The 22,165-nt window shown below is 42.7% G+C and overlaps 1 protein-coding gene and 1 long non-coding RNA gene across 5 annotated transcripts in view; one reads left to right on the top strand and one right to left on the bottom strand.

Annotated features, from left to right (window-relative positions):
- shank1 (SH3 and multiple ankyrin repeat domains 1) overlaps positions 1-22,165 on the bottom strand; it is an 89,362-nt gene that overhangs the window by 5,402 nt on the left and 61,795 nt on the right. For 2 of the 4 annotated variants that reach the window (XM_081610272.1, XM_081610273.1), the window contains exons 16-25: positions 19,249-19,331; positions 19,026-19,150; positions 16,098-16,233; positions 15,931-16,011; positions 9,522-9,548; positions 9,366-9,422; positions 9,109-9,224; positions 8,466-8,586; positions 3,345-6,783; positions 720-1,610 (exon numbers count right to left, since the gene is read on the bottom strand). In XM_081610272.1, the coding sequence (XP_081466398.1) occupies positions 720-1,610; positions 3,345-6,783; positions 8,466-8,586; positions 9,109-9,224; positions 9,366-9,422; positions 9,522-9,548; positions 15,931-16,011; positions 16,098-16,233; positions 19,026-19,150; positions 19,249-19,331 (5,076 nt within the window). The remainder of the gene's footprint in view (positions 1-719; positions 1,611-3,344; positions 6,784-8,465; positions 8,587-9,108; positions 9,225-9,365; positions 9,423-9,521; positions 9,549-15,930; positions 16,012-16,097; positions 16,234-19,025; positions 19,151-19,248; positions 19,332-22,165) is intronic. The other 2 variants (XM_081610274.1, XM_081610275.1) reach the window with 2 other exon arrangements.
- Positions 16,240-20,555, top strand: LOC145552619 (uncharacterized). The gene is made up of 2 exons (XR_014088736.1): positions 16,240-16,328; positions 20,275-20,555. It is a non-coding gene; the product is annotated as an uncharacterized LOC145552619 (long non-coding RNA).

Below are 22,165 nucleotides of genomic sequence, written 5' to 3'. Positions count from 1 at the left end.
TAAAAGAAAAAAGGGAAACACACATTTTCTACAGAGTGAATTTCAACACTAACAGGAAGAGGGCGCTGTTTATCTGTGAAAATAAACCCAAAGTACTAAATGAATTTTCCCTTTTCCTTGGGAGTTCAGGGCAGAATAAATAAAAACAAACACATGAAACAATTCAAGGTTTTTTGACTCATCTTAGATTCTAATAGTTGAAATTATTTTTGGTGCTCAATTGTTTGCAGTAAAGGTGTTCAAAGTGAAGCCCGAGGCCCATTTGCAGCCAATCGATTGATCTTGTGTTGCCCCTTAAAATTGGCCATTGCCTTTCCATGCTATTCTGATTATCATCTCTCTTCTTCTCCCACTTGGCTTTCTCCCATTGAAACGGATTCCGTCAGAATTTAAAGTTAATTGATCTTTGAGAATGTTTTCTGGTGTTATTATGCCGTTATTACAATTATATTACTTGAAAATGGTCTCAAAACAACAATATTGTAGTTTATCGCGATGACTTCTGGGACAATTTATCATCCAGAAAAATCCTTATTCTGGCAGGTCTAATAAAGCATTACGTTATTCAGAGCATAACGCATAGAACTAGACTGAATAGATCTGCCCTTATGGATCAGGCACATTGTCTACCCAGTCTAGAACTGTTTTCAATATTGGGATACAGATATTAATATTGGATCAGTGCAGCTCTACTCCAGACAGACAGGTGTAAACCTTACCTGTCCATTACACTCCTTAGGGCTCGCTCTATGTTCATTCTGTGTCCTACTCTCGTCACCCCCAGATCCAGATAGTCTTCCTTGGTTAAAGAGGGTAAATGGGTGCCATCAATCTCGTTATCAAGAAACCGTTCTCTATGCTCGCCAAGGTTGAGGTACGCCAGCCAGTCTGCAACATCGTACTTGGTCCAGTAGGGCAGCGGCTTAGAAGCGAAAGGCTTTGTGGGGGAAGGCGGCGGTAAGTGGGGGTAACTCAGGCAGGTAGACGGCGGGTGGGGGTGCAGGGGTGGAGACGACGTCCCGGATAGAAAATGAGTTGGAGAAAGGGATCGCGACACAACTAAGGTGGAGTTTGGAGGCGGAGGAGCTCCAGAGGGGGCAAAAAGGGGAGGAGAGGGTGAGAAGTACGGGTCTCCAAGAGGATTCCCAGGTGACGGTGGGGTGACTGAACCGCGGAGGTCGTAGATGGCACTGTACAGGGGTGAAGTGGGGAGAAGGGGAAGCGACGACGGGCGGGGAGGGGCCACTTTGGGCCTCTCTGATTGGGAGATGAGCGGACTCGGAGCTCGTCGGCGCTGGAGCATGTGTGATTCTGCTTTGCGGGACTCTCGACTGGGGATGAACTGGAATTCCAGTGCTTTGGTCCGGTACACGGGTCTGTGCTTGGGAGACGTAGGGTAAGGGGAGTACGACGTCGGGGACAGCGGAGAATGTGAGCGCGGAGGTTGAGGTGCGGCTGGAGGCTGAGGAGATGGGGAACGTCCCCAGTTTGGGTACTGGGAGGCCGGGGTTGGGGATGGCGACAAGGACGGCTGCGATAAAGATATTGGAGACGGAGACTGGGAGCGGACAGAGGGCGGGCTCAGAGCGGAGGCGGAGTCTTCAGAGAATCTGTGAACAGAAGCAGAAAAAAAGATAACACAAAACTACACCAGAGATCAGACAGCAGTGAGATGAATTCCAGATAATTTACATCATTAAAGGTACCGCAGCCGCCCGCCTATAGCTAAAATCCACAAACAGTTGAGATCCCCTCTAAAATCGCTCATAACTGCCTGTTTTAAAAGTTAAAACACCAAATATACATTAATATGTATTACTAAACACAATGGAGTCTATTTGGGAGCTACAGCCAATCAGGCCAAAGGAAAGCAAATGGCGCTCCTGGATTGGCTGCTTTGCAAATGCCAGCCAATATATTATCACGTAGCATTGTGCTAAGACATTTTAACTTCCCAAGATGCATTTTTGTGACATCACATACCTGCCAAAAACCAGAGGAGTGTATAAAACAATTACAACTGTGCATTTATTGACTGAGGGAAGTGTGTTCTACCGCTAGCCATGCTACAATCGAAGGCTCGCGAATAAACGGCTATGTGGTGGCAATCAGAGGTGTGCACTCTCTCGATTAATATATGAGCCGCTGTAATTGCTTAATACAGTCTGAGTTTCTGTAAGGAATGTGATATCACAATTTTACGGCTTTGGAGACGGGGGGCTGCGTCCTTACAGCAGATTTATTAGGACGCTGCCCTCTGCTGGGTTCTTATGGAAAACAGAGCGGTTTCCAGTTTTTTTTTGTTTTTTCCCCTCCCCCCCAAAAAAAATTGAAGGTGCTAGTATGGTGCGCTCTATAGTCCGAAAAATACGATAATTGGTTTTAAAATATTTTTTGAAAATGAATTATCTGCAAATAATGCCATCTTCGAGTGTCTGCTGTAGCAGTGACTAGCGGTGTAATCATGTAATTTTCTTACCACTAGATGGCAGTAGGTACACAACATTTTACATTACAACAAGAGAATTAGTGATGCATGAATGTTACAGGTAGCGGTGAGAGTGTTGTACCTAGCAAGACTGTGATGACAGTGATGGAAAAGATAGAGAAGCTCAGCAGTAGTTGGGTTGGAAAGAACATGGGTCCATTTCCCACAACATGTCTGTGTGAATTGAGCTTCTCTAGTCTGGCTACTATAAAAACTAAAACCAGAGAGAGAAACTGAGAGCTGTTGAGGAAGAACTTTGTCTTTCTTCAATTTCTGCCAGGAAATCAACTGTTTTCATCCAAACATGCACAGGTTTCACACTAGGTGGGTAAAATATACAGATATTGACATTTTGTAACAGTGAATATGAAGTGAAATGTTTCCCAAATATTATTGCTTCTTTCAGAATAAGAATTATTTTCTGTATTCCGGCTATAAGAATGATTGTGGATTAGTTTGTAAAACACTTTTCTACAACTTCTTTAAATTTAACACCACAGTGTTGTTCAGGTGTATTTTTGAAGTGGACATGTTAAGTGCAATTTGAAATAAGACATGCAAACTATGATAAATATAAATTTTTGTGTTTATTTGATTCCTATTCAAGATACTTTGATAAGAATGACTATATATGTAATATAGGCGGCTACAGAGTATCTTTGTTTGCATTTTTGGTTGGTGGTGTGCCTTGTGATTTTTCCAATTAAAACAATGTACCTTGGCTCAAAAAAGGTTGAAAAACACTGTTCTAGATATACCTAAGATATACCAATTATTTATCGGAAAGGAGAATCTCTAGAAATCCGAAGAAGCAGTGACGATGCTAACAGTAACGTGATGTGACGACGTTACCGACCTGTGTCTGCTCAGTGGTCTGTGGCTGCTCCAGCTGTCTTTACTTCTTTGCTGCAATTTGCTGCTCAGCTCAGTGATAATGCTTGGCTTCATACTGGATGCAGGGGGGTAAATCTTCTTCCCCTCTAAAAGCGACCCGGACTGGCTCCCCATATCGCCGCTCATCTGGCCGTCGCCCCATAGGGGTCTCATCTCAGGAGTGCGCGGCCTCTCAAAGTACGGCGACGTGGGACGGCCCAAATTCTGCATGTCCCTCATCCCGTACCCGTCTTGACCACTCTCGTCGTCTCCGAGTCCCTCCTCTACGTCGTCCTCTACCTGCCCATCTCTTTGCCTGTGGGAGTGGTACGATGCAGGCGCGGTGCTGGTCTGTCGATGCGAGTCACTAGCGCGGCTACCTTCTCTAAACCTGCTGGTCTTTGGGTAGGTGGAAGCTGCAGCCGTCGCATTCTGCATCTCAAAGGTTTGCCCATCCAGGTAGCTCATGTATGACTCCAGAAAGTCCGCTCCTCCTCGTTCTATTTCTCCTGCACCTCCTCCCATTCGCCCTGTACCTCCAACCCCGAGTCTCTCTCCCCGATCCAGTCTGTCTCCTCGGACACCAGCCCCACTTAGGCCCAAAATGCTGTCCAGGTGATGGTCGCTGCTACTGCGGCTATCGAGTTCCTCAATCCCAGAGTCCACAACCGTTTCCTGGGACTCTCCTTTTTTGGCAGTGGGATGAGTACGATGGTGCTCGCCTGTCCGTCCTGTGATGGTAGTGGAGTATGTCGAATGAGCAGGGTGTGTTCGCTCTTGATGGAGCTGAGTGGAGGTGCTTGTGGCAGCAGTGGTGGTTGTAGCAGCACAGCTAGCGGTTGTTGCGTGGGAGGCGGTGCCCCTATGTGGGACGGACGTGGCAGCGGTGAAGGGGGGACCTCGGTAAGCTGGAGGTGGTGCGACTGCATGCTGGGGAGGTGTTGGTGAGGATCGCCCGGATGCATGAGTGCTGTTGTAAAGGTGGTGAGACATTGAAAAGGGTCTGTGGTAGGAACCGGCTCCAGGGGGAGGTGGAGGTGAGACTGCAGGGGGAGGAGGAAGACCCATGGCTGGCTGAAGGGTTGAGGGTGAGGAAGGGGGTGGAGGATTTGGTGATGTCTGTGAAGGGGAAGGTGCAGACTGAGTCAGATTTGCCACTTCGCTGTCATACGACGTGAGGCTAGATGCAGTGGAGTCTCCTGCCTGGGGAGAGGGCAGAGGTGTGTGGGCAGGAAAGCCACCTATATAATGCTCTTTCTGAGGAGGGGGTGGAGGTGGTGGGGGCGGCGGAGGCGGTGGAGGAGGCGGTGGGGGAGGGACTTGCCTTTGCCGATGGATCAGGCTGTTGGAAAGCATCGCGTGTTGCGAGTATCCCGATCCCCCTCTGTCGAAGCTGTTTGCAAACTCTAACGGAGGAGGGAGGGGGTCTGCATAAACAAATTCATCGTCTGCGTCAACTGAAGGGGCAGGTGGAGGAAGGACCATCATACCACTCCCTGTGCTTCCAGAAGCCTGCTGGGTAATGGTTGGTGGAGGAGAAGGAGGGGTGAGAGACAACATATAGGCATCGGCTTGACTTTCCATCCTGAGAAAAGAGGGTCTTCGGGGCTGTGGGGGCGCACTCTCAGCAGCCTGCTCTGCTCTCCTCATGTCCCTCTCCCTCGAGTGGTCTCTCTCCCGTTCCCGCGACCTCTCCCGCTCTTTGTAAGACGGCTGATATGGCTGAGACTGATAGTGGTGTGTGTGGACAGTTTTGTCCTCTGAGAACCGAACTCTAAGACCCTCGCGAGCGCCTCCCCCTTCCCGCTCCCGCTCCCCACCTTCTTCCCCCCAAGTACTCCCCACTCCTCGGAGGATTCTGGGTGAGGGTGGGCGACCGACTGTGGGTGTGGTAGCTGCCAGAGAAGAGGAGGTCACCAGGTAAGAGCTTGAAGACTGCGTTGTGGACGAAACTGGCTGAGAGGTGACAGCAGACGAAGGGAACACGACGCTCGACATCTGGCGGGTGAAGAGGTGCTCCGTTCCTCTCCTTATCCTGCTGTCATCCCTCAGAGCACGCTCCCTGGCCGCCAGGGCGAGGCCCAGAGGTGATGTGGGGTCGAGCGCCTTCCCAGTAAGAGGATGAATAAAAGTGGTGTTGGCGGAGGGCGCTGGCTGTCGACCTGCTGCTGTGTACAGATCAGCAGGCACAGATTTGGGCTGATAGTCCAGGGCCGTAGAGGAGTACTCCGGTAGGCCGAAGGCTGGAGGCATACTCCGGGTGTGTTGGATAAAGGTGTCTGCAGAAAACATGCCCTCATCAATTGACTTGGAAGGGCGCAATCGTGTTGACGAGCTTTCAGGCTGAGTGTTTAGCTGCTGCTGGGACACCTGAGTTCTTGATACTCCTCCTAGCGCTTCGCTCATCCCAAGACTCAGATCCTCCTCAGCAGACATGAACAAGGAGGCACTCTTTCGTCGGGCTTCGAGGAATCTCTCCCTGTCTCGGCGAGCTGCGCCAACAATGGCGGCCCCGAACTGGCTGGTAAAGTCCAGATTATCCTGGGCTCGAATAGAAGGCAAAGATGGAGGTGGTGGTGCTGGAATGGAGGGTGGAGCAGGTGGCTGTGGAGCAGGAGTGGACGGAGGAGGGCCGTGAGGCGTTTTTGTGTCACCCATCTCCCCTGACGTGGGGACGTCAGCCTCCACGCTGCTGCCCTGGCTGCTCCGTCCACTGCTGCTGGTTGAGGGAGCCTTGACAATGATGGTGGGGATAGGAATGGAGCTTTTCTCTACCGAGTCTTTGCTCCCTAGGCTTCCCTGGCCTAGACGCAGCTCCTCTATCTTGGATTGCTTCACCAGAGGGCCCTTGCCTCTCCTGGCCCCTCCTTTAGGGCCACCTGCTCCAGCTGTGCTGCGGTCTGCCCGCTGGGGTTGACTCTGGGTAGTCTGTTGTTGCTGGGGCATTACAGTAGCAATGCTGGACGGGGGTACGGCTGTGCTGTAGCCTCTCCTCAAGCCTGCTGGTTTAGCGCCTGCACCGGCCCCAATCCCAGCTCCAACAGGCTCCCCAGTATAGGCAACCTTTCGCGACGCAGTCCTGCTCTGAGCTGTATGGGCAGATGCGTGAACGTACGGTGTGGCGTGGTCTGCTGCTGGGCCGGTGGTGGGACCACCCGCCCTCTCCCTGCCACCCTGGCTCAGGTGCCCCGGCTGGGAGAAGGGCTGGTAGTGCGCAGAGCTGGACGTTGACTGGGACACGGAGACAGAGGGCTGCTGGGACAACTTTGTTCTCCAACCAAGTGGTGGAGCGGAGGAGAACGGGGGCTCCGGTGGAGCCGTCGTGGGAGGAGGAGGGATATCGTCCGGACCAGGCACCGACAGACTCCGCGCAAACTTCATCGCAGGAGGATGCAGGAACTGCTTCTCCTCCTCAGGCACGCCTGCAGTGCAGGATTCACAAACAACAATGCAGAAAATTAACAGATATTAAACAAAAAAGTGTTGGATAAGTAAAGTTGTGAGTGTCTGTCTGAATCTGCCTGCCCAAGGAAGTCTGTCCTCAGTTCCTCAGTTAGAAGCATGTAAATCAATCAGTGGTACTTTTCCTCAACAAAAAGTGAGTCAACACTCGGCCTGTTGCAAAAAACAGTGTATCAATTAATCGCATGATAAATTGAAACTGGCTCAATCATTTTCATATGCATTATTTATCAATTTTCTCTTTCTACCAGTTCTTTAGTTTGATGCTTTTTTTAAACACAAGTTTTCTTACAGAGGCTTCATAATTCAGTTCGTTTGTTTTGGATATTTAAAGTGTTCTCCAGTTCCAGTGTTAAATGTTCACTAAAATGTAAAGTTTATTGATCTTTGAGAATGCCTTCCTGCATTATTATGCCATTACCTTTATATTACATGAAAATGGTCTTAAAACAACAATATTATCGTTTATCGAATAACTTCTGGGACAATTTATTATCCAGCAAAAACTGTTACCATGCCAGGCCTAAACAGCAGCGTTAAATGGTAAAATATGATCTGTTGTTCACATGGAAGCATACAACTACACCAACTCAAATTTAAGACTTTTAAAGAATACGTTTGAAAGGAATTGTGTGTGTAAAAGTGCTTGGAAAGTTAATTTCAGTTATGAAGGGTCAGCATCTTACTTCTAACTCAGAGTCGGAGGAGTGATTGAAAAGTTGCTAGGTGAAAAATTCAGGGCTGATTTACACCATAACTTGAAACAACCAAACCTTATATTGATTTCTCCAACAGCTCATCACTTTTCCATGAGTAAGTCCTTGATGTTTTATTTTACTACTGCTGAATTTATATTGTTGCTTAGAACTACAAATATCAAACATCACATGAAAAGAAACTGTCACATTTTGGCGGAGGTGGGCAGAGTACCCAAAAATGGTACACAAGTAAAAGTAGGACTGCAGCAGCATGTTTTTACTAAAGTACCGGATCAGAACGTCTGATATTTAAGAATTATGTAAGCAGACAAGAGACAAAATTTATCTCCAATTTGTAGCAGTTTAAATGCTAACAGGGAAACAATACGAATAAATATAACAAAAAAATAACTGATTCAGGAAGTAAAAAACAAAACAAAAGAAAAACAATGAAACTAATACTTACAGGCAGTGATGAAGTTACTCAGTCCAGAAATGTTACTCAAGTAAGATGCTTTATACAAATATTATTCAACTAAAAATAAAATGTACAGTAGGAAAAATACTCCTAAAAGTAATTTTTTTCAAAAAGTTACTAAAGTAACTAAGTAAATGTAACTAGTTACTACCCACCTCTGCATTTTGTGTGTATAAGAGGACGCAGGACTGCTAAAGATGCGATAAAATATTGTGAAGTTTATCTGCTGGGATTTTTTCAGTGATGTGTGACTTCCTGATTCACATGTTGACTACTCGTAAATAATCCGCACACACAAACAGAACTGGGAAACAGACCAGAGAACGACTAAAGGATTTCGTACAGCGTACAGATGCAGGTGAAGTACATACTGTGAGCCACAGACAAGACAGAGTCAGAGTCTACTGGACTAGAGGACGGACAGACAGGCGGACGAGGGGCAGACGGAAGAAACAGACAACCTCACCGATGGATTTCTGCCGCATAATACCGTGCGGAGGGCCGTGACCCGGGCCGTACTGGCCTCGCTCGTAGCCCAGTCCCAGACCCGACATCATCCCCATCCCAGGCTGGTCCGCGTAGCTCGGCTGCAACGACACACGACACGAGTTGGGGCGTTTCCGTTAGCAACCGCTAGCAAATGCTAGCGACCGTTAGCAACCGCTAAGAAGCACTAAAAACTGCTAGTGATCGCTAACGGCTGCTAGACGTCATTAGCAACCAGGTTTAAGATTTAAGACAATGAATGAGGCTTTACTTAAAACAAATATCCACCTATTCAACGTTCCATTTATTCATTCATTCATCCATCTGTGCAGACTCACTCTAAATCTGCTGCTAATAAATTGTGATTTCATTTTAGTTGCATTTTTCCTTTTCACAATCGTCTCATTCTTTTGTGACTTGCTTTGAAATTTAAGTCTGCAAAGCAGCAGACGTGCTTATAGAATTAGGGAATCGTTTCAGAAACACAAATTACAATCAAAGTTGTTTTCTCTACTTCACCTGAAAAAGTGCAAACATTTCAGATGAATTTCATACGTTAAGTTTTCAGTTCAGTTTCAAAGAGCAGCGATTTCATATTTTTAAATTGATGTCGCGACGCAAACCTCGTAGCCATAGATACTCCTTCCCCGGTCCCTCTTCGGCCCCTGTCCCCGTGTCCCGGACGCCTCGTTGGTGCTGATTGTCTGCTGAGCCGCTGCAAGAATTTCATCGAGTTTATCTGAGAGGGGAAAAGGAGTAAAGAGGAAAAATAGAGACAGAAGAGACAAACGGAGATGAAACGGAAAAACGGACAGCTATAAAACAGGTAGAAGCGTGGAGGAAAAGACGACAAAACGGATGACGGGAGAAGAATCCTTACTCAAAGCCATCTGATAGACTGTCCTCTTCTTCTCTGAAACTTGTGAGGATTCGAACTCTAGGAGAGAGGAAGGAAACGAGGCCGGTGAGAGTGCCGAGTCATTTTGGACAGATAAAGAGGCGTCATCGTTAACCGGGGGAAGGCACCGGAGCGTACCTGATTTTTTTTTCCAAGGGGTAGCAGCTGGAAGGAGGACAAAAGGAGACTTAAGTTTTGGCAGGAGTGAAAGTGCGTCGTTACAGCGCATACTAATCATATTCCCCAGAGCCGAACGGACTGAGTCACCCCGTGAAAAACGCACATTCACACCCACGCAGCAGCAGCATGCACACTCCTGTTACAGTAAATAGGCTGCAGACGCATATGCTGCGCGTTCACAGCGGGTCGGGTTCCCACCTCTCTCCACTGTCAGACGGTTACGATCCCATCGGCCGCGGCGGCGAGAGAGAGAGGAAAAACAGAGTTAGTGGTTAACCCAGCGAACAGAACCAGAGGGAAGTTGGACAGGTTCTTCAGATTAAACTAAGTTTCTGTGAAACTTTTGTGGAGCTGAAATTTCATTAAAATAACGTTTCATAAGGTCATCAAAGGTCAACCAGCCTGTCCATATTTACATGATGAAATATGGTGTCAGCTGTTTGTGATGTTATAAAGATAAAAACACTTTTTTTAAAAGTATAATTTAAAGAATTACCTTTAAAAAAACATATTTTAAAGATTTTTTTAGATGTTTCCTGAGGTCATCAAACATCAACCAGCCTGTCCACATTTACAAAATCAAATGAAATAGTTATAATTTTTAAGATAAAAAAAAAAGTTTCACCTTTAAGAGCTAAAAAAGCTGCAATATTTTATTTTTTATGAGAGTAGGAGATAATCTGTGGGAACAAAAATCAAGCTCCTTTGTCTGCTAGAAGCGTTATCTAGAAACAACCATTCAGAGCCAGGAGGCGGGTCTTAGCGCTGTCCATCACCCCTCTGTGTGCCTCTTGCTAGCATAGCCAGTGGTGTAGTTAGCATAGCAACCGATGACGGTGAATAAACGGCTGTCCTGTATCTGTAAGTTAATTCTCCACCATTAGCACATTTAGCAGCGAGTACATGAGGATGACTGACAGCGCTAAGCCCCGCCTCCTGGCTCTGATTGGTTGCTTTTGGTCGAGAGCTGTGAATTTCTTCAGACTGCAATAGTAGCTCATGGAGGAGGAGAAAAGAGATTTTCGACAGTTTAGGACCAGTTTTAACAAACATGTAAAAACCTTTTTTAAAATAAAAGTTACATGCTGCACCCTGCACAAAAAACAAAACTGATTTGTGTCTAAAATATTTGTAGCACAGTTGATTCACACCAAATTTTCTTGATTTTGTAAATCTGGACAGGCTGGTTGACCTTAGACGACCTCTGGAAACATTTATTAGTATCTTTAAAGTGAGAGAAACAAACAAAAATCTTTAACTTGAAGGAGTTGGATTGGTGCCAACTTCCCTCTGGTGTGAAAAGAGGAGTGCAGAAAGGAGTGGAGAGGAAGAATTTGAGGTGACCCTCACATTCACGCGTGCGACAGCGGTTTGGTTTTTACGTTTTATTGCTACTCCAAGCAACATTTTCCTAGAATCTACCGCCAGTTTGGAGACGCTGCAGGATCGGCTCCATTTTAATGTTCTGGTTCTCTTGCTGCATGACTTACAGGTGAACTGGGACACTGCAGCAATCACAGGGGTGAGAAAGTTGAACAACTAAATGAATTCATTAGCATCAGAATCAGCATATGGCAGCGGCTGACGGGGTTCGTCACGCTGCCTGCTCTTTCCACCTTGATTCAAGGAACAAAACAAGCCTCACTTTGTCCCGCAAATTAGGCTCAATTATTTGAAATGCATACATAGATTCACATTTTTATGCTAAAATTTACTTTTTAGTGTTTTTGCACAAATAAACCTATACACTGCTATATTATTTTTCCTCAACTACAGACCTGACAGAATCAGGATTTTATGTTTTGGACCAAGACAAAGCAGCGCACGACGATTATTTTAGTTATTAATTATTCCATTCTTAAATCGATTCATCTGATAAGAAATTATCACATTCTGCAGATTTTTCATTTAACCACTCAAGTCTTTTTATACAATATAAAAAACACATTAAAGGTGCAAATAAACACTAAAATTCCCTTATTAAATGAGAAAATAAATATTTTACTGTCTAATACGAATCAACATTTTAGGCAAATGAGTTAGTGAATCATTTTGTCTAAATGATTCACTTAGGCAAATGATTCCCTAAGTGAATCATTTCACTTAGGCACTTCAAACATCAAGATGTGGAAAGTTTATCAATATAGATCAGGGCTGATCTATTGAATGGTTTCTGACTAACAGATTAATAATAGGAGCGCAAAAAATCTTACCAAGTATTTTTTGTTCCGTTTCTAGAGCAGATATCTTAGTAAACATGAAATGAGACAAAACTAACCTACAAACTTTTGGTCAAATGGGCCGAAATTGTCAAGTGAAAATGATTCAAGGGTAAAAATTAAATCTTCTTTTACCAGCTAAACATGTAATAATTCAATTAAACAAATAAAGTAGTCAGATTTGTTGTTGGAAAGGGATTATAGATCCAAAACGTAAAAAAGATTTTGAGTTTGGACTCATGTTGCAATTTCTTTAGGTGTTGACTAAAAAACATGAACAAATTTTAGTCAATTTTGAGCAATAAAGTCAGGATTTCGGTCTCTTCTTCTTAAAAATGTCAGATTAGATAATACACTGCAGCTACATTTGTTTTATACGCCGATTTCATATGAATCTTCAGTTAGCATATGAAAGAAAAAAGTATTGTTTACATTAAAACTGAAAAAGCAGAATAAGTCCAAATAAAAACCTCTTTAGAAGACAATAAAACGGTCCGGGTCATTAGAGGCTTAATAAAGTTTTTGTCAGAAGCTTCAGAGCAGGACTTTGTCCTGAACCTGTGAATAATTTACGTGGACATTTCAGGGAGTTCGTGGTGAGAACGGGGTTTGGTGGAGTTCAGGAAGCCTGCGGCTGTGTTCATGCTGTGCTGCAGGTCAGGTGAGGTCACGACACCAAGAGAAGGCAGGTAAGAAGAGGACAACAATTAGGTCAAAGGTTCATCTTAAAGCGGTAGCGCTGGATTTCTGAAGCGAGGTTCTGTTGAAGGGGTAGTAGTGGTTAATATCTTACCTGCAGAACATAACCAGACATTTTTATTTAATATATATTAACATTATTTTGTACAAAAGCAGCCTTATGATAAACTTTAACCTAAAAAAAACCCTGATTTATGAACTTTTAAAATATATAAATGATTATTTTCATTATTGTTAGACAGTTACAGTTAAAAGCGTTAAAAGATTTCAGTACATGTTTCATTAATCACTAATGATGCAACATTTAAAATAATTAATCTTTCGCTTCTTTGTAAGATAATTTGCCACTTCTTGATAGTTTTTATTGAAAACACACTTAAATGTTTTTCAATAATTTCAGTAAATCCACAAATGTAGTTTTTAAATGATTTAATTTATAAAAGAAATAAAGCTTATGGTGCCACAGACCTCCTGTTAAATCATAAATTAACTATAATTAATGTTGTTAGGTGGGACATCTCTGCAGACCCCACACACCCTGGACACAGAGTTTACCTTCAGTGTTATTTTCTTAAATATCTGATTGAGGTGCAGATGCACAAACTGAAAAAACGGACATTTATGTTCAAAAACCTTTCCATTGTGATTAAAAAAATTCTGCAAAGACGACATGAAACAAGGGAAAATTACTTTAACAGTTTCTTTTGCATTTGCTTGGGCTATTTTCTTTTTCTGTTCTCAAATTTTGTTGTGGGTAAGATACTAGATAGGGTCAGGATTTTAACGCACAGTAAAAATGTTCACATGATTAATTACATTTTTGTTGTTTTTATAGAAAAGTCCCAAACTGGAACTTTTGCATTTTGTTTCTGTACGACCGTAAACATGACGCACAAGCTACGTTAGCAAGCAGGACAAAGACGCCTCTCTTTACTAAGAGGGGGTTAATTTTCGCTTTAAAAACGGATCTGATTGGACGCCAGAAAAGACTATTGTTGTGTTCAAGCAGTGCTAAAAGGAGTTAGCATACCAGCGAAGATATTCAAAGCTAAAATAGCATCTCAACGCTAAACATGTAGTAGCTAGCACAGACGCTAATGCTAATGTCAGCGTCAGCAGTTCCTAAAAAAGTTCCTGAAACACTTGGAAATCTGAATGTGTTTATTAGCACTTTGCTCCAATCTGATGGCTGAGTGACCTAAACAATAAATATCTTAGTTGTTGAGCTCATATGCATATTTATTCAACAAATAAGCAGGAAAAATTATTTTTTTAATTGAAAATGTTGCTTATGTATTTAACTGTTCACAACCATTTTTTTAACAGAACCTCACATTCAAAAAGTCTTTAACTACCATTTAAGTTTTAATGTCAGGAGTTGTGAAAGGCCAGCTGACTGACTCTCTGTTCATCTCTGTTCTCCTGTTAATCATCAGGCGCTCACTGAGCATGCCCAGAACCACCCAGCAGAAGCGCTAAACACCAGAAGATTCAAGCGATCCACAATTAAAACATTGGCAGACATTATGATCTGCGAGTGCGGGCGTTGACCCCTCGCTTTGCACTCTCCTCCCACAATTTTTGCCTCAAATAGAGATACTGCCGTTACCATAGGAACAGACCAGGAGCAAAGTTAAATTACTCATCTCAATAATTTTGTTCTTGGTGGGATTTCTTCCAGAGGAATTAACAAACGTGTTCAACATAAGATTATAATGGGAAAGGAGCAGTTTGGACTCCTTGTGCACTGCAAAACCACAAAACATTACCAAGTATTTTGCCTAGTTTCTAGAGCAAATATCTTTAAATAAGTAACTTACAAGTAACTTTTCAGCAACATATATGAGCTCGTTTTAAATCAATAATTCCTTAATATTGATGAAAAGTGCTAATTATAAGAAGGGCAGAAAGTAGCGATTATATAGTTATCGATTAATCATTTATTCAGACGATTAATCTATTAATCAGATAAATAAAAATGGGCACACTGCAGATTTTACTTAAGCCTTTTTACGCAATAATAGAAATAAATTAAAATATTAATTTAAGCTCCTTTTTGAAATAAGAAAATAAAAATGTCATATCCTAAACTGCAACAACATAAAGGTAAAGTAATTAATAAAGTAATTAATAAATTAATGAAGTAAATAATAGCTGGGTAGCAAAAGGAGTTTTTTTTCAGAATTTGAATCAGGTGAAGTTAAAATTGCCAGAAAAAATCTACAGTTTAGTTTTTTAATCTTAAATCCAAAAAGTATCTATTTTGTACAGTTTTTGCTTAGTTGCAGCTCTGTGTGTGTGTTGTGCTTTCAGCAAATTTACTTTCTTTGAGTCTCTTTACTCCAGTTAACAATTAATCGATTATTAAATTAGTTGACAATTATTTCAATAATTGATTAATCACGATTAATCAATTCAGCACGAGTCATAGGAAGAGATTATGAAAAAATCTGCCAGTGGAGTTTATAACTAGGATATGAAAGTTTGGGCCGATAATATCCGATATTAGTAGTGCTGTTTTGGTCGATAACCAATATTTGCTAATATTTTATGCATTTCTCAACTGTTTTGACGTCTTTGGGAAAGAAAACAACAAGATAAAAACAAATATCGGTTGTGAATATCGGCCCAATAACGACATGTTAAAATGACTAATATTGGCCGATACTGATATTGGTGCCAATATATCGTGCATTCCTACTTATAATATGGAAAAAAATGCCACATAAAACAAGCTCCTATATGTTGTTTTTAAGCAGAGTTGGGTAGAAATTAGTTACATTTACATGGGTAACTTTAAAAAAAAATTGAGTTAATCTATTACATGTTGAAGTTTTGCTACTCTTACTTGAGTACAACTTTTGGATACTTTATTCAACTCTGCCTATTTCAAGTGTATTGATATATTCACACTAGACACTAAACCAAAAATACTCGGCCATATTTTGTGTTTTTGCAGTGTGGCGCCTCTCCTCAGGCGTGTTTGTGACAGTTTGGTCGTCCTCAGACGCTGACGGGCCGGGGAGGAGCAGGAGGTGCAGGAGGTTAAAGGTCAAAAGAAGCAGGGAGTGAGAGAGGGATCACACGGTGGAAGGCGACACGTTTCTGGGTGGGGTTACCTGTAGCGGGAGTGCTGGCAGTGACATTGTGGCACCTCTGAAAACACAGCGAAACGCATTGAGACCATCATCCAGCGCCAGCCTTCTCCGTCTTGTTCCTGCAACTAAATAACTGCCGTCTAAATTTATCCCTCGCTCAAGTTTCTCTTCACACTCCCAGCGTCTCCGTCTTCACACTGCCTCCATCACTCCTCATTACCTGAGTCTGTTTCTAACCAGCAAAGCTCCCGCCTTCTTCCTCTACATCTCCATAGCAATATGTTCCTTCATCCGCCTGCTTTTATCTGCCAAAAAAATAAAAAAAGAAGCTAATTCGGGCCCGTTTCTTACCCATCTCCTCCAGCTCTGAAGTCATTGATTTGGAGCGCAGGGCGATGGCTGGAGTGCTCAGCCTCTTGCTCTGCTGAGGGACTGGAGAGAGGAGAAGGCAGCTGCGGTCGGTCGAGCCGCTCCAGATGAGCTGTCGGTTTATTGTGAGTGATTGCGGCGGCTCTTACTTTTCTTCCGTGCGCCTTCCTCCATGTCGGGGTTGCGGGTTACCATGACAACCTTCACCATGAGGCTGTTGCCGCCCTGCCGGATCATGTTGACGACCTGCCGGTGGCCGACCTTCACGACGTTCTGACCGTTGACCTGAGGTGCAGACGGAGAGAAGTCTTTATGAAGATCAGAATCATTCTTCAACCCTCTGTTCAGTCACTTTGACTAGGCCAAAGCTGAACTTAAAGGTGACCTGGCACACTTCCTCGAACAGGTTGGAATTAGGGATGCACCGATTTATCGGCCAGCAGATTTATCAGTGCCGATTTCCTTAATTTTGGGAAATCGATGATCGGCCAATTTTTACATGTGAAGCCGATCTTAACCACCGATTTTATCAACCTTAGCAAAGGTATTTAAATCAACTTCCATCTTCCTCTGCTGTGCTGTGAGAGGGGTGTGACTAGCAGACCGGCCCACCAGATCAGGTCTGTATGTTGCAGTCATCTCACTGTTGGCAACTCATCATCTTTTTTGCTACATTTAGCAACATTTTAGACAAAATATTGGTATCGGCCAAAATCGGAGTCGGCAGGTCAGAATTTTGTACAGATCAGTAATCGGTGATCGGCCAGAAAACTGCAATTGGTGCACCCCAGTGAGAATAGGTTCATTACTCTTTTATTAGCCTTTTTTTATTGTTTTATGGTTTGATGCTTTTAAAACTAAACAAATGGATTTCTCTGACTGAATGTCAAAGTTGATATTTGTAAACGGTGCTGCTATCTTTCTGTTTCCCTCTTGAAAAGATATTATAGATCTCAACAAGGTTTATTATCTGGTTAAATAAAAGGTTATTGTAATAAATCAGAATGAGCTGCTACATGCATGTTTGAAAAGCAGAAGTGGAGCCTCCTGCACAACCAATAAGAATGCAGCAAGTGGTTTTTGGATGGTATTTGAACAACAAAACACTTGTGTTTTCCAGTAGCCATTGTACAGCGCATGCACAGCGATAAAACCAGATGACCAAATATGCTGGAACTCAGCTGAGGTTGCTAGGTAACGGGCTGAACTCGGCTGGGGTTGCTAGGTAACGGGTTGGGCTTCACTGGAGCTGGTAGGTGAGGGGCAGCACCTGCTGATTTGTGACGTTATGATCGAGAGATTTTTGAAACGGCTCGTTTTCCAGACACCAAAAGACATCAACTTGTTGCCAAAAAAACTTCTGGGTAGATTTTAAGATGCTGGGCTGTTTATACATTCTACAGAAACCCAAATGGAAGTACAAAAATGTGAATTTTTCATTACATGTCCTTTTTAAACTCCTTTCTGGATCTTTCCTTAAGGATTGTCTAGTAAAGAGCAGATTTCATTGGTCCATTAATTACAAAAAGGCCGATTAGCTTAAAATTCTTTAACTTAATCCAACATCAACAGCTGAATTGTTGAAACTTTGACACAGTTGGGTTTTCCAACAAGACAACATGAGAACTGGACCAACCAGGCTAACATCAGACTCCCTGAATGGTCTTCTCAAAGCCTGGATTTCATCTCTATTAAAAATTTATGCCACATATGCTTAAAAGTTGGGCTCCTGCCAGGAAGCCAATCAGTTCAAATGAGTCCTACTAATTCTGCCAGTCAGTGGCCCAACATCCAGCCAGAATTTTAACTTTACAGAAATGTTGAGGTGCAACTTGCTTCAGACAAATGTTGGTGACAGAGCTTGTTCTTACACAAAGAGTCATTTTGCCCTCAGTCCAGCTAAGAAAACTTTAAGGCTGCAAAAGTTACATGATCTTTTAAAAGAAAACAATACTTGCAGAGTTGTTTTGCAATAAAATGGTTGAAAACATTTTCTATAGGATGTTGATATTTGTGGAAAATGTACAAATAAAAAAGTCTTTAATTTCTCTAATGTTCAAACTATTTGTTTAGACACAAAACCTTGGTCTGTAAAAATTATTCTAATTCTGAAGAAGCACATAAAACCTAAAGAGAAAGAGCTAAAAGACCTGAAAATACTACCAGCTGTTTTGGTGTCACTTCTTTTTATTTAAAAAAAATAAAACCAAAGGAGACATTTTCTTGCACAGAAAGTTAACCTTCTGTGAAGTTTTCTTTTACATTTATCAGTAACAGTTGGGTCAATTATTCCTAGCACTAAAAATACAGGACTGTGGTTTCAGTCGGTTCTTTATTACATCCTGCCAAAGCTTTTGTGGAAGGTCCAAGGAGACGTAATGAAAGTAACTAATGAAAAATTCACATTTCACACGCTTTTATCCTTACATTTGGGTTTCTACTGCTTCTAGAGACAACCCAAGCACTTTAGTTTCATGATATTTGATGTCTGGAAAATGAGCCGTTTCAAAAACCTCCGGAATGTAGCGTCACAAATCAGCAGGTACTTCCCGTTACCTAGCAACCTCATAAGCTCAGGCCGTTACCTAGCAACCCCAGTGGAGATCCGCCCATTTCCTAGCAACCTCCGTCGAGCTCCAGTGCATTTGGTCAGCTGGTTTTACCGCTGTATGCACTGTACAATGGCTGCTGGAAAAGACACGAGTTTTGTTGTTCACTTACCATCCAGATACAACTTGTTGCATTCTTGTTGGTTGTGCAGGAGGCTCTACTTCTGCTTTTCAAACATGTGCGAATGCATTTTTGTGCATCTGTTTGAAGCCATTTTGACGAGTGAGCGTAAACGTTGAGTTGGGAGGGGGGCCTGGTCAGCAGCAGCTTTAAATAGTAGATCGGAGAGGCTCTATATACGAGGCTCTAAAGCGGCTCATTCTGAACCGAGCAGACTGAAATAATTTTGTACAAAAAAATATAAAAACATGCTTTGCATCTCCCATAGATCCATGTTTAAGGAAGCACAACGGGTTAATCTTCCCATGTTGATTTTATTTATTGAATGCTCTAAGCCACTGCTGTACCTCGATGAGGAAATCCCCCATCCTGAGACCGGCTCTCCACGCCACGCCGCCCTCGTCCACCGACTCCAAATACTGCAGAGCCGGGAAGGCCGGAGTGGGAGTAAACTCTTCAATGGGAGTTTGAGCTGGGGACACCATGAAATATTAAGATCAGGTCGTTAAACGACTTTATTGCAGAGCATGAATCAGTGTGACAACTCTGAGTTCATCTCAGATTTCTTACCTTTGGCCCCTCGCAGCACGAAGCCGAATCCCTCGCTGTCTTTTTTCTGCAGAAGCACCGTCTTCTCCTTGATTATGTAGTCGCTATCGCAGAGAGAGGAGATGAGTCAGACGGTTAGAAATGTTACAAAACAGAAAATAAAGGGAGCGCAGAATTAGAAAGTTCTTCAAGTTCAAGTTTCAAGTAAAAAGCAGATTTTTAATGGATGCCTTTGCTTCTTCCAACCAAAACATTGAGAGGAAAATCAGTGTTTTTATTGAACTATTAAACGTCTAACAGCTTTGTGGTGGAAAATATTTATCTTCGATTTCAATGAAACCATTTAGGGAAATGCAGTGGCTGAGTTACTCCACCATGTTCACACAGAAATCTGAATTAATCCGATCACAACATATTATAATAGCTGTGATAAAAAATAAACTAATTTAGCAGTTGGTAAAACATAATCCAAAGAAGCCATCGGATTCAACATGAAGAAACCTCCAGCAGAAATCAAAAGAGGGGTCCAAAATGAGGTCCAAGGAACTATTTCTGGCCCTTGAAAGGATTTTGTGTGGCCCCAACTTGAGTTCAATGCAGATGGAGACTTTCCAGTAAATTTCTTAGTTGAAAAGTTAAGCACAATAAAAAGAGTTAATCTTTGTAAAATCAAGCTTTCATAACTAGTCGAAACATCTTTTCATTAAAGTTTCCCAGAACTGTCAGAGATATGAAAACTAGATAAACAGTAGAAAGTAAACTAAAGCCTGATGCTTCTCCAGGTTTTCTAAAACCTGACAAAAACAAAAAAAAACACTTGTATTATGATTTGTAACGTTGCCATTTCTATGTTTGCATTTCATTTTATGCGTTTGTTACTCATTCTAGTCGTCTGACAAACCAAAGACGGCATTGTGAAAACAACAATAACGCAGTTAGATTCAGCCTAAACTACAGCAACAAGCTGCGGCTTAAATAAACCTGAAATGAAAACTGTATAACATGTTGATGCTCTCCTGAACGCCAGGTTTTTTTTTTTTTTTACAGAACCGACGGCAGGAAATGCTATATACAGTACAGCTTGTTGCCGCAGCAACAGCTAGAACTGGACACGGGGAAAGTTGGGCAGGTCCTGAGCCGAGCCACGAGATGTTCTGGTGGACTATTAGTCACCGACAGCAGAGCAGGAGCTGCAGGCTTACAGGTGGAGCTAACCGAACGACTGAGCTCAACCAGGAGGCGTCACCGGCGTAAGGACATGGGAGTTTATTCAACGGAAGCATGCTAATGTTCTTCAGCAGAAGGAAAAATAAAATGTCTCCTCCAGAGGTCGCGCTAAACAGTTTGAAGTTATTTATTTAATAGAAGTTTGTGGGATTAGTGGAGTTTGTTCACAGTGTTTCAAACAGAAAAAGGGAGAAGTGGGGAAAGAGATGCAGCAAAGCTCCTGATGTCGGGAGTGAAACTTTGTGCTGAGGACAATCACCTCTGGACCGGGATGTCATTTTTTTCTCCTTAGTGTACGACTTTTTGAAATCAGGAAATATTCCAGTTTTCCTCGTAATCACAACTCGTAAATTATAAGCCTGGCGGGCTGCCAGGCTTATAATATTGTTGAAGAGCATTATAATCTTCGTTTGAATATAGTTGGCATTTAGGTATTGCTGCTAATGTTTTCCTACAGCACATAATGATCTAAGCTGCGTTCACACTGAAGTGACACAAATCCAGATTTTATTTTTGTTTTGCTTTAATGCGACCTGCACTTGATCTTTTCATGACAGTCTGAACAACACAGATCAGATTCTTTTTCACTTGGAAATCTGATTCGTATCCAATCTATTCAAATGTGACCTGACCGTCAATGATATTCAACAAATGTCACTAATCTAGCAGGAAGAAAAGTAACAACCCTGGCGAACGATAATGAGGATTAAGTTGTCAGACTTGCTGGCTCCGGTTGGACAACAATCGTAAAGCATACTCCACCGTTAGCATCCACATTCACTTCTGCAAACACGGAGGACTACTTCTTCTTCTTCTAGCTTTTTACGGCGGTTGGTAAAACACCGAGTACGCTCTGTATGTGTGACGTTACTGCGCCCTCTACTGCGCATACGGGACACTTTCAGGTCGTTTGCAGTTCACACATGCAACATATATTTGGAAACATGACCGACGATGCAAAAATAAAAAATCTGATTTCACTGAAAATATCCTAATTGGGTCCCTTCAGGCTGCAGTGTGAACGTAGCCTTAGTGATATTTTCAAACTTCCTGTCAACTTTAAACATTTTTTAACTAAAAAACACAGCAGAATGACGGCTGCAGTGCCGCGACCAACCACCAGGGGAAACTATGACATGTCTTTTCTAATCTGTAAAGAACATCAATCAATCAATCGGACATTAAGTTTTGGCTTTATTTTTTAGTAACTTTAGTAAATAACAGCTCCTATTATCCTCTTATTGAGACGTAAAATAAAAGTTTTCAATGACTTTACGGTTACAGGTCACCCTCTCTATCTGCTGTGCTTCTCTTGTTATGAATGAACAACATACAAATCAGTAAGTGACTATATATATATATTTATATATGGTATCAGCTGTACCATACTGTAACCACATGCCGATAATCCCATCATGCACCAAAATAGTCCCAGCCCACTCCATCTGCTCAGGCCGCTCGTTTCCTCTCGTTCCCATCCAGGCTGCTCCTCCGTTCTGATCCCTCTCTGATCAGTTAGTTTCCCCCCTAATCACATTTCCTCCTCTGAGATCTTTTTCATTCACTCTATTAAGTGTGTGATTCTGTCTATGAGCTGAGAGAGACACTCTGTTTCTGCCATAGCTGCGTTATTCCTGCCCCCTTTTTGTCGGTTTCTGCTGCAGCGGCTCAGATCTGAAACTCTCTCAAGCAGCGACTGAATTTAATTCAT

This window comes from Poecilia reticulata, chromosome 8, assembly GCF_904066995.2.
Source record: "Poecilia reticulata chromosome 8, P_reticulata-male-v2, whole genome shotgun sequence".
Lineage (NCBI taxonomy): Eukaryota > Metazoa > Chordata > Actinopteri > Cyprinodontiformes > Poeciliidae > Poecilia > Poecilia reticulata.
This window is presented reverse-complemented; position numbering and strand designations above follow the sequence as displayed.